General features: G+C 39.3%; 1 protein-coding gene across 1 annotated transcript in view; it reads left to right on the top strand.

The window, feature by feature from the left end:
- The first annotated feature begins 1048 nt into the window (after positions 1 to 1048).
- vgll4b (vestigial-like family member 4b) overlaps positions 1049 to 12355 on the top strand; it is a 42286-nt gene continuing 30979 nt past the window's right edge. Inside the window, exons 1-2 of the mRNA XM_087840808.1 lie at positions 1049 to 1226; positions 3916 to 3989. Of these exons, the coding sequence (XP_087696934.1) occupies positions 3926 to 3989 (64 nt within the window). The 5' untranslated portion in view covers positions 1049 to 1226; positions 3916 to 3925. The remainder of the gene's footprint in view (positions 1227 to 3915; positions 3990 to 12355) is intronic.

Below are 12355 nucleotides of genomic sequence, written 5' to 3'. Positions count from 1 at the left end.
ACATTTCCAACACTGCCTCCTGTCGTTTGTTAATGCCACCGTCTCCAAAGCGTACATCATAGCACGTCCGAATGCCAACTTGTAAACTTCTTAATAAAGCAGAGATGTCAAACACAAACCAACTTTGAGCTTAAGTAGGTCAAGCCAGTGAAATTCCCCTTTCTGACAGGGTAAAGAAGGTTAACTACACATTTTATCCCTGTGATATCGTACTATAAGACAAAGAAAAAACAGGAAGGGTTGCTGTAGCTTACTGCCCAGATTGCCCTGTAATTATAGAACAAAGCGTTGTGTTATTTCATAGAATATGCCCCTTTTATGTGCACCCATTGTAAAAAACAAACAACAAAAAACCCCAACAAAGAACCCCTGAAATTTCTAAAGTGCACATTGAAAAAACAAGAACCTTTTCATCAATTCATTGTTTATCTATTACTTATATACGTTGGTGTAGTATGACCATGGGAGGGTCTTTATCAGCAGAAAAAAGCTACTAAAGTACATGGAACATTTAAAAATATATCCCTTCCTTCATATTTTCCAAAGCCATCCAGTGTACTCATGTACTCTTTGGTGTTTTTTATAATGTGCTCTATGAATTAATTGAACAGTACATAAAATTTGTTCCCTCTCGACCCGGTAATATAAAAAAAGGTGTCAGAAACACAGTTTTGACAGTTAAAATATCCCGTCTCATGTCAGTACGTCTAAATACTTGCCACACCCCATTCTCACTGGTTAACACTCGCACTGTGCGCGGGTGTAAACGTGCCCTTGAGTCACCTACTAACCGTTTCACAATCTCCGAGTCTCAGAGTAAGACCTAATAATGCTGCACGCAGTGACAGCAGGGGATACAAACCTCCAGAGGATGTGATGCAATGCGTCATTATCATAATATATGCTGATATCACTGCTCCCGTCCTTCGCCAATCAGCGCGCTTCACTTTCACCACCTGCTAGGAACTGAATTCCATCATTCCAGGCATTCCTACTCTCTCCCTCCCTTCCCTGCCTCCTCCTCCTCCTCCTCTTCGTTTACAAGCAAGTTTGTCCCGACAGCTCTGCTACTATTGTCTGGCCTCGTACGGGACCGCTCAGTCGCGGCTTCAGTTTTTTTATTTTTTATTTTTCTGGCACTCTTTTTGGGACCATATGTTTTATTTCGGTTAATTTTTGTGTGGACGCTATCATTCTGGAAGATACCAAAGTGGCGCTTGAAGGAGGTATGTGCTGCCAAACATGAAGTTGTGTGTCACTGACATTGTTTCGTTTTTGTTTTTCCCCCCAGTAGTGTGAGAGTGCAGTGTTTATCTAAGCTGCGAAGGACAAATATTGGACCCTTTTCCCCCTGTAATATTAAGCTTGTAAATGAAGCCTGTGTATTGGAGCGGTTAAAAATAGGGCTGAAACATTTCATTCACGATATGAAGCAGTGCTGGCGGGTTCCCAAACTTTATAATGCTTTCGGCCACACGCTTTTCCTTTAGAGATTTCACTTGTTTGCAGTGAGTGTGGAGGAAATGAGTGAAAGCTTATCAATATCAAGAGGCTATGCGTTTCCTCTCCAGTGCCAGGCAGAGTTCAGTGCAGATCCTTTTGCTCTAATCCTTCCTGGATAGGGTTCATCTTAAGGGACCGCTGTTAAGGAAGCACTGAGTCAGACCGATATAAATACTCTCACCGGTGGGAATAAAAGTGGACGCACTTGCTACCATTATATTCGGCTTTTTTTTTCTTTTTCAGCGCAGACCTGTCCCATCAAATGCTTGTCGAGTTTCCTTTACGCTCACCACCGTGTAGTAACGAGGTATCCCCGCGTAACCCTGCTGCGTTTGCGGTTTGATTTGAAGTCGTAGTACGGGCTACTTTTCAGTAGTAACAATGCTTGATACTCTGTTTTCCTTGAGTAACAAGGTATCCTAGGGATGCAGAAAGAGGGAAGAGAAATGCGCTGGAGCATTTTTTTAATACACAAATACCTTTCATAGCTCAGCTAGTCAACACTGTAGGAGAGAAATAAAAAATTAATCCTAAGAAAACAAAACTCTGTGTCTGAATAAGAATATGAAAACTCTAAAGTGAATAAAAAAGCTCTAAGTGGTAATAATGAAGTGTAATTACATCAGGAATGACAGATGGCTGGTTTATACATACTACTGCTGATGATAAATGACAGTAACATAATTATTTTATAGAACGACTACTGGACAAGATAGCAAAAAATGATATATATTGTAGGTCATGCTTTCTTCATGTTGATGACTGAGGCTCGCAGACCACACAAGTGTTTGAAGGTACTTTCACAATCCATCTGGATTAAGAGTTTGCTGTCAGTGCAGCAAACTCTTAATCCCAAACTTGGCCCAAAAGTGAAAGGCTTATTGACAATCAGCTGGATCGCAACAAAGACTCTCTTAAGGACCAGTCACACATGTGATCTCAAGTCTGATCAGTACAATGAAACAACATTCATATAATTTTGAATTTTAATGAACGCACCTGGCTTTTTTAATGATTATGATCTGGTATTATAGGGCCGATTTAAGTTCACGGGCCACATACAGTCCGGTTTGATCTCATGCGAGTTGGACCAGTAAATCCATTGTATCATAATGTTTTTGATAATAGTAATACATTCAGTAATTACATGTGCATCACAATTTAGAGTGAACCTTCACATATAGAGTGTCATGGAGCTTAAAAACACAGAAAAATAGATTAGTATTTAATAATTTAAAGAATTCTTGGAGCTCTGGAAGTCTTTCCATACATTTTCTCTGCTGTATAGCAATGCTGCCATCCCCACACCAGGAAAAGCAGTGTGTTTTCCCAAAAAATGTAATTATTTTGCAGCTAATTTTGTTGTTATTATATATATTTTTTTCTAAATCAATCCAGTTTGCCAAACGGAACCCTTTGGCAGCATGTTCTGGCCCATGAGTCATATATTTGACACCCATATGTTGATATAATTTTCACAGTCTAATGACATAAACGATAGAAGTATCAACAAAATAAAAGCTTGTAAAGTTAAAAACACAGTCCACTTATAACCACGAAATAGACATCAACTAAACAAAGACATTTTAGCCATTTAAAGAGTGTTTGATTTGTTTAATGTTAATCACATGATTAATTGCACGCTTTACTTTGCTCCAAATTGCATTTAAAGTAGCCTTTTAAGAGAGTTTGTAAACGTTTCACTTCAGGGTTATGGTTATCTTTGAGGAGTTGCACATGTGCACTTGGTAGACCCTCAGCATTCATGCACCAAAGACACTCGTAGTCTAAGCACGCTCACTGGGAATATATCATTTATTGCAAAAGGGAAAGGTCCAGTGTGTGCGGCTAAGATTCTCAACACACCTACCTCACCTATAAATAATAAATAAAAAAAATAAACATATCAATATTGACGACAGTATATATTTGACAGCAATGGTAAGAAATTTGCATTTTTATTTCTGTTTTGTGTAAAGGCTGGTTTGTTTCATTAGCAAGTGCTGAAAGGACGCAACTATTAAACACTGGCTTGCAATGTTTGACTACAATGTCTTTGTTATTATATTTTATATTTATACCTAAATCAGGTGAGACTATTCTAGTATAAAGGCAAAGTCTTAGACAGGTGATTGTGCTAAAGGAACACTAAGCACAATCACCTTAGTGATGAGTAGAGAAGCAACATTTTGTAATATAATGAGGAAAAAACGAGAGAATCTTTTATATTTATATTCTGCATCAGTTAAAGCAGTCAGATTTCTTATTTTTACTTTAGTGCACCATGAGACTTTGAAACAGTTTTGGAGCTTTTAAGGAAATTAAATATTAACTCCTTTTTTTGTTTGCTTAAACTGACAAATAGTGATCCCTAAAGAGTTTTGACACTTTGCCCTCCTCTCTGCCCTGCAGGCATCCAAGCATGGAGACGCCACTGGATGTTCTGTCGAGAGCAGCATCGTTTGTTCACGCGAATGAGGAAGAGAGTAAGTTTTATCAAGCTTCCATCTCTGCTTGTATTTATGAGCCTGCAGAAATCGAGTTTAGATGCATGCCGCTTTTTTTCTCCCTCTCCCTCTCTATTGACTGTTGTACCTTTGAAAGGTGCAGGCAAATGATTTGTATCATTACAGTCGTGCTACATATAGATGAAGTGCAACTTTATTTACAGTCTAAACCCCCGGGCCAGGTTTTCTTTCATAAGACAATAGGTGTCTTTGTGTTGTACAATTGTGCTTTCTGATTGGCAGGCAAATTAGACCAACGGCCTTCAACTGTCATCACTACTTCTTTTTAACAAGCAGCTCGCTGTTAACCTGCTTTTACTGAAATCAGGGTGGGGTTTTGTCTTTCCTGCTGTTGACTCTGTGTCTGTGTCTCTCTCATTGATTTCTGTCCATCTTCTTCTCCAGTCATTCACTTCATCGCTGTCTTAATTTCTCTTACTTTTTTTGTTCCGGCCTCTTCTGCCTTTTCCTTTCTCTTTCCCTAATCATGTCTGAGTGCTTCTGGCAGTGCAGAAAAAAATTCCTTCCGAGATTAACGAGAAATGGCCGGTCCTTCTCAGCAGGCCTCCCTGCAGCCAGCAGGCTCCAGAACTGAGCGAAAACTACAAGGACACTTAACATTCAGTGGATACCACTGATAATTGACATGCACTGTTTAGAGGAGGCAGCTCAGTTTGTTATTTTTGATATTTTGCACAGAAACACAGTATGTTTGTTTATTTGACTTTTAATAATTGGTCTTTGGTAGAGTGGCATTGGAAATGTTTGTACTTTTGTTGAGAGAAAAATCTAGAAGCTCTGACTTTGTGAATTTTGTGGGATTTATTTCCATAAATACCAGGATTTGAATTCTTAAAAGAAACGAGACATGCGGTGAATTCCACTGAGACAAGTGTTTCTTAGTATCATTATTTTACAGAGATTCAGTCTTCCTGTTGTGTCTATTTCACTTTGATAAAACCTGCTAGAAGGTTATTTGAAGATCCCCATTTTGGAGCTGATTAAGTTGACGCACATATAAGCAAGTAAGATAGTAAGATAATCAGAACTGCTGTGTCACCAGCGTGTTCCCGTAATGTTCTGACTCAAATTAAGTGGAATATCTGCTTCCTTGTACTTCTCAGTAAAAGGCCTTGGGATCTCTCCACCCCTCCTCCTCTGCTCCCTCGCTCCCCTGCAGTGTTTTTGTTTTTTTCTCCTGCGCTGATGCCACTTTTTGTTGTCAGCTGTGTATGGCCTCTTTGTCCAAAGACAATGCACACAACCTGTTTCCACAATAGTGCGGAGAAAACCGCTTGAATCGGAGAGCCAGCTGAGCTAACTGCTACACTAGTCAGCTAACGAGCGAGTCTGACAAAACTAGCTTCAAGTTAGTTGAACAACCAGGCCAACAGGCAGTTAAGTCAACAACCTCTGTGGGCTCATTTGCATTTATGACGAGCCTTTGCAGAGACCGCGCAGCACTTGACACCAGAGCCTTGTCACAGATCAGGGAGAGGCTCAGGCCTGCCTTTTCAACAACTGATTTAATTCACGTCGAATGAGTGGGGCTCACTTAGGCCAGTGCTTTGGATCAGATCAGCTGTTCCAACCATACCCCTACCCCTGCAGATAAGCCATCACTGTTTGAAATATTTCAGGGAACTATAGAAATGCCGTCTTGAAGGACATAAAATTACTGAACATGAATAATGCATTGACATTACTGCAGTAATGTTTAGAAATAGAATTGCTGGCTCAGGCCCAAATATTAAGGCTAATTGAATATGAAAGCTTATACAAGCTTAAAAAGAAACTCTACTTCCATTAGTTCTAACAACATGAGGCAACTCTTCAAGGAGAACCCATAGATTGTATAGAAGAGGTGATGCAGTCACTGTGATGTTGCTTAGCTTTGTGAAGACTTGATGTGCTTCTCTCATATGCTTATTACCTGTCAGTCGCACTGTAAAGCATTCCTTTCTTTATCCTCCTTTTTGACTCTGATATACAAAGGCACTTCTGTATTGGTTTTACTTTTCAGACCAGGAAGTTTTTGTCGTTTATGCAATTCAAACATTTTGTTTTCCTTTTTTTGTACTTGTGATGGGCTGATAGCAGTAACAGCTTTGTTCACAGGAATCTGCCGACAGTTAGAAAAGTATAGAAATATCATAGCCTTGGATCTACGTTTGTATTTCGCCTTGCAGGTTTATGAGTACAGTTAAAAGAAAAACTGGTTTTTTGTAGAATGGGATCTGAGTCAAAGACAGTGCTCTTAAACTAATGCAACACAACAAGTTTCCTGATTACAATAATATCATTAAACAAAACCAAATAAACATTTAAATGTTGCTGTTAGCTGCTAGTCAGACCTGAAAGTCAGACTTCTGGGCTTCTCACAGAACTGGTTTAGTTCTGCCGTATCATTTGTGCTAAGCATTGAAGGCTCTCTCAAGGTGAGAGATGCATTGCATCTCTGCAGGATTAATGTCCAAGGCTCTGGCTTGGTGCTTAGAACTTCTGCTGAGCTCCAGCTGCACAGCCACCTTGACATCCTGTAAGATACCTGGATCAATTTTGCAGTTCACTTTCTCTTTCACTTTCACTTACTTCATCTATAAGGTGATGTTTGCATGCTGGGATGAAGTGGCTCTTTGCACCATATTTTTTGTATGTTTCTCTAAGCAATTCATCCGCATCTGAAAAAACTTCGATGAGAAACTAAAACTTTAACCACTATAGGGAAAAAGCCTGCTAAAAAATTATATAAATGTATATAAATATACTTCAACCTACTCCAAATATGAAACAGCACAATGCTTGCATATACATGCCTACAGTACACACACTCTTCAGCAGTACCGGTCTTTGTCAGGGAGCCACCTTCCGGTTTGAGGACAAACTGTCTGCATGCAACACTAATGACAGGTTTTATGCTCCTGAAGCCAAATATATGGTAATTACACACATACTAAAAAAACAGTGAAGTAAACTGTGCCTTGTATTTAATGGTGAATGTGGGTAAATGCTTAATACTTGTCATCACCCTCCATAGCAATTTTGGTGTCTACTTGGAAGATCTCACGGTGTGCTCCACCCTTCCTGGAAGCAGACCTGTATTTGAAAATCAGTCTAGAATGCATTGCAAGCCCAGCTTCAAGGACAGATGAATTATTTTTGTTTGTAGCTTCGCGTTTTCTGCGTCTTATAAAATATGCATGCACATTTCCTGAATAATAAGTTATATAATATGTTTCATAAATTCGGTGAGCGCTCTCAGTGAGCAGGCCCAGATTGCGTGTTGGATCGTGGACGTCAGACTGAAGCTAGTCATTCCAAAGAGAGCCAGCTATTTAGGGCTCTATTGAAAAGATGGAATACGGACCTTTTGTTTTTGACAGGAACCACAACAGAGGAGGAGTTGGTGCCAAGAGAAGGTGGTTGTGGTCTCGTATGGTGCACTCAAATCCTACTTGTTTGTTTATAAAATAAACGTACACACACGCACGCACGCACACACACACACACACACACACTTTCAGAATACACCCTTTATTGTTATAGTTTCCATGGTTTGTTGAAGCACTCATTCTTTTTCCAACTATTTCAACTGTCTTCCTCACTTATACTAAATTCTGACTGATTGTGATGAGTGGCATACAGTAGTTGCTTTCTCATATAACAGTAAGAAAATTTGGATGGATGGAGAGACAGACGAATTGACAAACATTGTGTTTTCTGGTTCTGCCAGTTTTTATTTTATTTTCCAATTTGTATACAGAAAGAAAGTCACTTCATCACTTTGCATTTAGTGCTTATTAGCAAAACTTAAATACATTGTTCACAATAATCTCACTGTGACACGAGCTCTCATTTTCAAGATCGTCCTGTTTTAAATATCCATAAAAAACTACAACTTGTTTAAACATAGTATATAGTTATTACAATTCTGGATAATAATAACTGGAAAATTACAAGTAAAAATAAAATAAAAGACTGTAGCAATAAAACATTAAGAGCAGGAACAGCCATCCCATAATGCTTTCTCCATCATCCTCAGAATCTGTTTAAAACCCTTCAGTCCAGTTAAGCTGCACAGATTCAGATCCTGTTGTAATTTGTTCCAAGTATAAGAAGCATTGAAGAAGAAAATGCTTTTTTCCCCAAGTTCCGTGCATATGTTGTTGTAATAAACATTAAACAAATGTTAGCATACTCACATTTTCATTTGGGACAGTGAACTCTGCAAACATTTTCTTATAAATACTAGCAAAGTAGCATTATCATTGTTAGCAGGTAAGCGAATTGGTGTTAGCTGGTGTTAGCATTAGCTAGAAATGCTAACGTAGGAACAGTGGTATTCGGTAATTATTAGTCTTATTGAAATATAAAGATAATATACCATTAAAAAAAATCCAGAGCAGATTTATAAAAGGAGAATGAGGGGATTAACAACACCCGGAGGCTAAATTTATATTTTGTTGTTTTTATTTCAGTTCTTAAGCTCATTAAATGTTCATCAAATGGATTTCATGAAACTGGCTTTGACACTGTGCTTGCAAACGACAGTAAACCTCAGTTTAGTCACACAGCTGAGGTTGAGGTGTACCGCAACGGTAGAGACAAGTTTGGTTAATCTGAGCTGGCACTTTTCTAAACTCTTAAAGGGTGGTGTAGAAGTTCTTCGAGCAAATGTATTGTCCGGACTAGTCGTAGCATGTCGATGATGATTTGTATGTACTTGGATCAACACTGAAAGGGAAATCGGAGACCTTGCATCACTGCTCTTTGTCTAAACCCATCCGGAGGGATTCTACGTGGGAGGTAATTTGATTGAGAATTCATGCCCGTGGGTGGGATGGGTTTGGTTTTGTTTAGGGCTTCCTTAGGAAAGAGTTGGTTTGCCCTCAAACCTGTTTTGGTTTCTGACTTTTCTTCAGTTCAGCCCGTGTAACATGACACAGGTTTTAAGTGAACATGAAATGTAGATAATGAGTAGCACAGCTCCTTCTGTGTAGTGCATCAGGCTTGCATTTTGAAGTAAATGGCTTAGATCTTGATAAACACGATCTTGTATGTATGGGTAACCCAGTGGCTCACAAGAAAAACAAGTGGGTCTTTGATTCAACATTGGCAGCCAATAATAACATTTTGCATGATTCACAAAAGGACTGCATACATGCAAAATAGACATTTGTTTAACTGATACCTTTCTGAGTTTCTGATTGTTTGGCAAACTCACACAGAGTAGAGAAATCCAGCAAGTCAGTGCTCTTGAAATGGTCTCATGTACCTCATATAAAGTTGAGACTTGTCACCAAACTGAACAAAAGTATTTAACTTTAAGGCAGAAGGTGACATTTTATTAACTTTTAAACAAAGCCTGCCTGCGAAGCTAAGCTAACTGCCCTCTACTTGTAGAATAAAATTATATTTTTTAAACAGACATTAATACTCAAAAGAAATGAAGGAACTTCTGGCCTCTGTAAAAATGCTAAGTGTTGACACTTTGCACACTCTTTTTTTTTTTTAATCTATCCATAACATTAGATGACGATACATTATATATAGCAGCCTATGACCATTAATAGCCTCATGGCACATCTCTATTATAATACATACATACAGATTCAGTCCATGTTTTTCACTGACAAACTCTGTCTTGTTTTTTTAGACAGCGGTCAAATTTACAGTAAAAGCTACCAGCAAGAATCAGCCACAAGCAAAACAATGGAAGACAATGTGGAACATAATGGCAGACAGTGCAGTTATTTTTCATAATACCTTTTATATGTGTCCTGTATTGTGTCTAGTTCAGTTTTATTGGTCAGCTTTACTATCAGTCCTGTAGCCGGTATCTCTTATGTTTCCATATTTTACAGACTACGTATTACGAGAACTGTTAGGCCTGTCTGGGTTATCGCCCCTATCAGTTGTTCTATAGTTCAAAGAGTCTGCAGTAGAAAAATGATCAGAAAGGTCTTTTCAGAGCTGTAATGACCACGGATATTTAAGGCAAAGTGATGTAAAAGTTTCTCTCATCCCATTTTATCTCATATTTTATTGGTACACTTTTTCCATAGTTCTTTCACATCTGTTTGTTATGGTCTTCTTTTTACCATAACAAAAGACATTTATGGTATGTAAAATATTACTGGACTAAAGGCTTTGCAGTGTGTTTGGCTGTTCCTGGGTAGGATGAGTCAAATGATAAAGAGTGACTGGAATTGCACTGGGATTATTTTTTATCATCCTCCAGTTTGAGTTAACTGTTATATAAGCCTGTTATACTATGATAAAAGCAAAGAGGGAAGCATTATTTGATTCTGATGGCCAATAAAAACAAGGCATAAAGTAATAATGGACTCTTAGGCATTATGAATGTTACTGCTCCAGTAGTAATATTACTACTACTTCTCAGACACAGGATATATAGCTCTCCATGTTAAGTCCATATTCACTGTCTAACTTAATTATTATTTTATTTTATTTATTTTATTTATTTATTTATTTTGCCTTCAGCAATCAGGATTATTGTCTGAAGGCCAATAAAAATGCCCAACAGATTTTATTTTCCCAAGTGAATCATTACGGCTTTGCCAGGCTGGTCCACTTGACTGATCCTTATTTATTTATTTATTTATATTTTTACTTTTAAGTTATTACAATCTGAACACACAAGACTGGGGGACAAGAGAAGTTAAAGAAAAGAAGAGGAAAAGAAAAACAGAGGGGGAGAGGGACAGAGAGAAAAGACACTGAATATCCGATGGATCACCTGCTGGAAAAAAAAGAAAACAAGCAAAAGAGAACAACACACCAAGGAAACCACAGCAACAACCAAGATAAGTCTAAGTAACATTCAATAATAAATATTGAATGTTACTGAGCTGCAGACAAGACTGACAACGCATGATATGCTTAGAGGCAGCAGGCGAGGAAGATAGTGTGTGTCTGTGCACACCTGTGTGCGTGAGCACACTTGTATTCAAAGGTTTTTCCATGTAACCATCTAATAGTAGGTGTGGGGAGCCATAGCCCTGCCCCCCCAGGATATGAAGCAGGCATGGAGGAGATCCAGGCCCCAGACATCTAGAGGCTCCCCAGAGCACAAGAGCCCAAGGAGGACCACCGGAGGGGCAGCTGCACCACTCTCCTAGAGAAGAGCTGAGGAGAGCCCCAGACGAGGGGGGTTACCCAGCAGTAATGGCGCAGAAGCCACAGGGGGCTGCAGTGACATGCCCGCAGGCTCTGCCGGCAGCCTGCTATGCCAGAGCGGACCAAGCCCCTGGGCCCAGAGAGCCGAGATCTGAGGGCCCCACCAAGCAGCTGCTGGGAGTGAGCCAGTACACACTCCAGCGCCCAGCTCTGGACACTGAGAACCACCAATGCACTGACGGGTTAGGGCATCAGCGACTGGCATCAGTGTGGTGGGGGGACAGACAGGCCCTCACACTCAGGGTGGCCTGAGATGTTCCCAGAGAGGTGGAGTCTAAGACCCAACCTGACACATAAACATAGACCATGTAGTATGCTAGTAAACAATTAGCTGAAGTAACGAAAGTAAATAGTAAAACAAACACCAAAACATAACCAGCTAGCAACAATTCCCAAGTGGCATGTTGCAGGATGAAGGAATATGCTCAATGTGGATGTAGGTGATTACTATTACGGAAGTCCATGTCTAGCCATGAGATAATTAATCTGTGGATATGGCATATGTGTTCTGCTAATACATCCTGCAAATGTCTTTTTGCACTACCAGTGTAAAAAACTTTGCACTAGCACCACTATAGCCCAATAAAATAGTTAATATTAAACTCCTTTCGAGTGTGAAATCTTAGTCTCTTAGTCTATAATACACCTGAGCAATGATTGTAGTGGTTGCTCTTATTGGATTCTCTAGGTTTTGAGCCCAAAGTCAGTGTACTGTGTTTTGATACTGGTTCTACTATCTTTACAGTATAGCAAGGGGAGAAAAAACATATTTTATCTTATGGTCTTTATAGAAAACAAAGGGACTTTACATATATCTGTATTTAAAAAAAAAACAACAGACAGAAAGAGTGCCAGAGAGTGCCTTGGAGTTCTTTGATGATTGACCTTCCTCAGAATCATACATTCGTACAATTTGAATGACCCTGAGGGTTTGTTCCCCTCCTGTTCCTGTGTACAGAATACTGCCATGGCTGATTTTCCCCAATGCAGCGTAACGAGCAGTAAATGAAAGATGACTTCATCTTTCTTTGCCTCTACACTTCCTTTGACAGTTGTATTTACATAGGGGTTGACGAATGCACACTTACTCAGGTATTGCATCACCGCCGGTTCAGCAGACGGCTATTAAAGCGACAAGTTCTACA

Source organism: Neolamprologus brichardi, chromosome 5, assembly GCF_056152115.1.
Source record: "Neolamprologus brichardi isolate AB-2024 chromosome 5, ASM5615211v1, whole genome shotgun sequence".
NCBI classification, from domain to species: domain Eukaryota; kingdom Metazoa; phylum Chordata; class Actinopteri; order Cichliformes; family Cichlidae; genus Neolamprologus; species Neolamprologus brichardi.
This window is presented reverse-complemented; position numbering and strand designations above follow the sequence as displayed.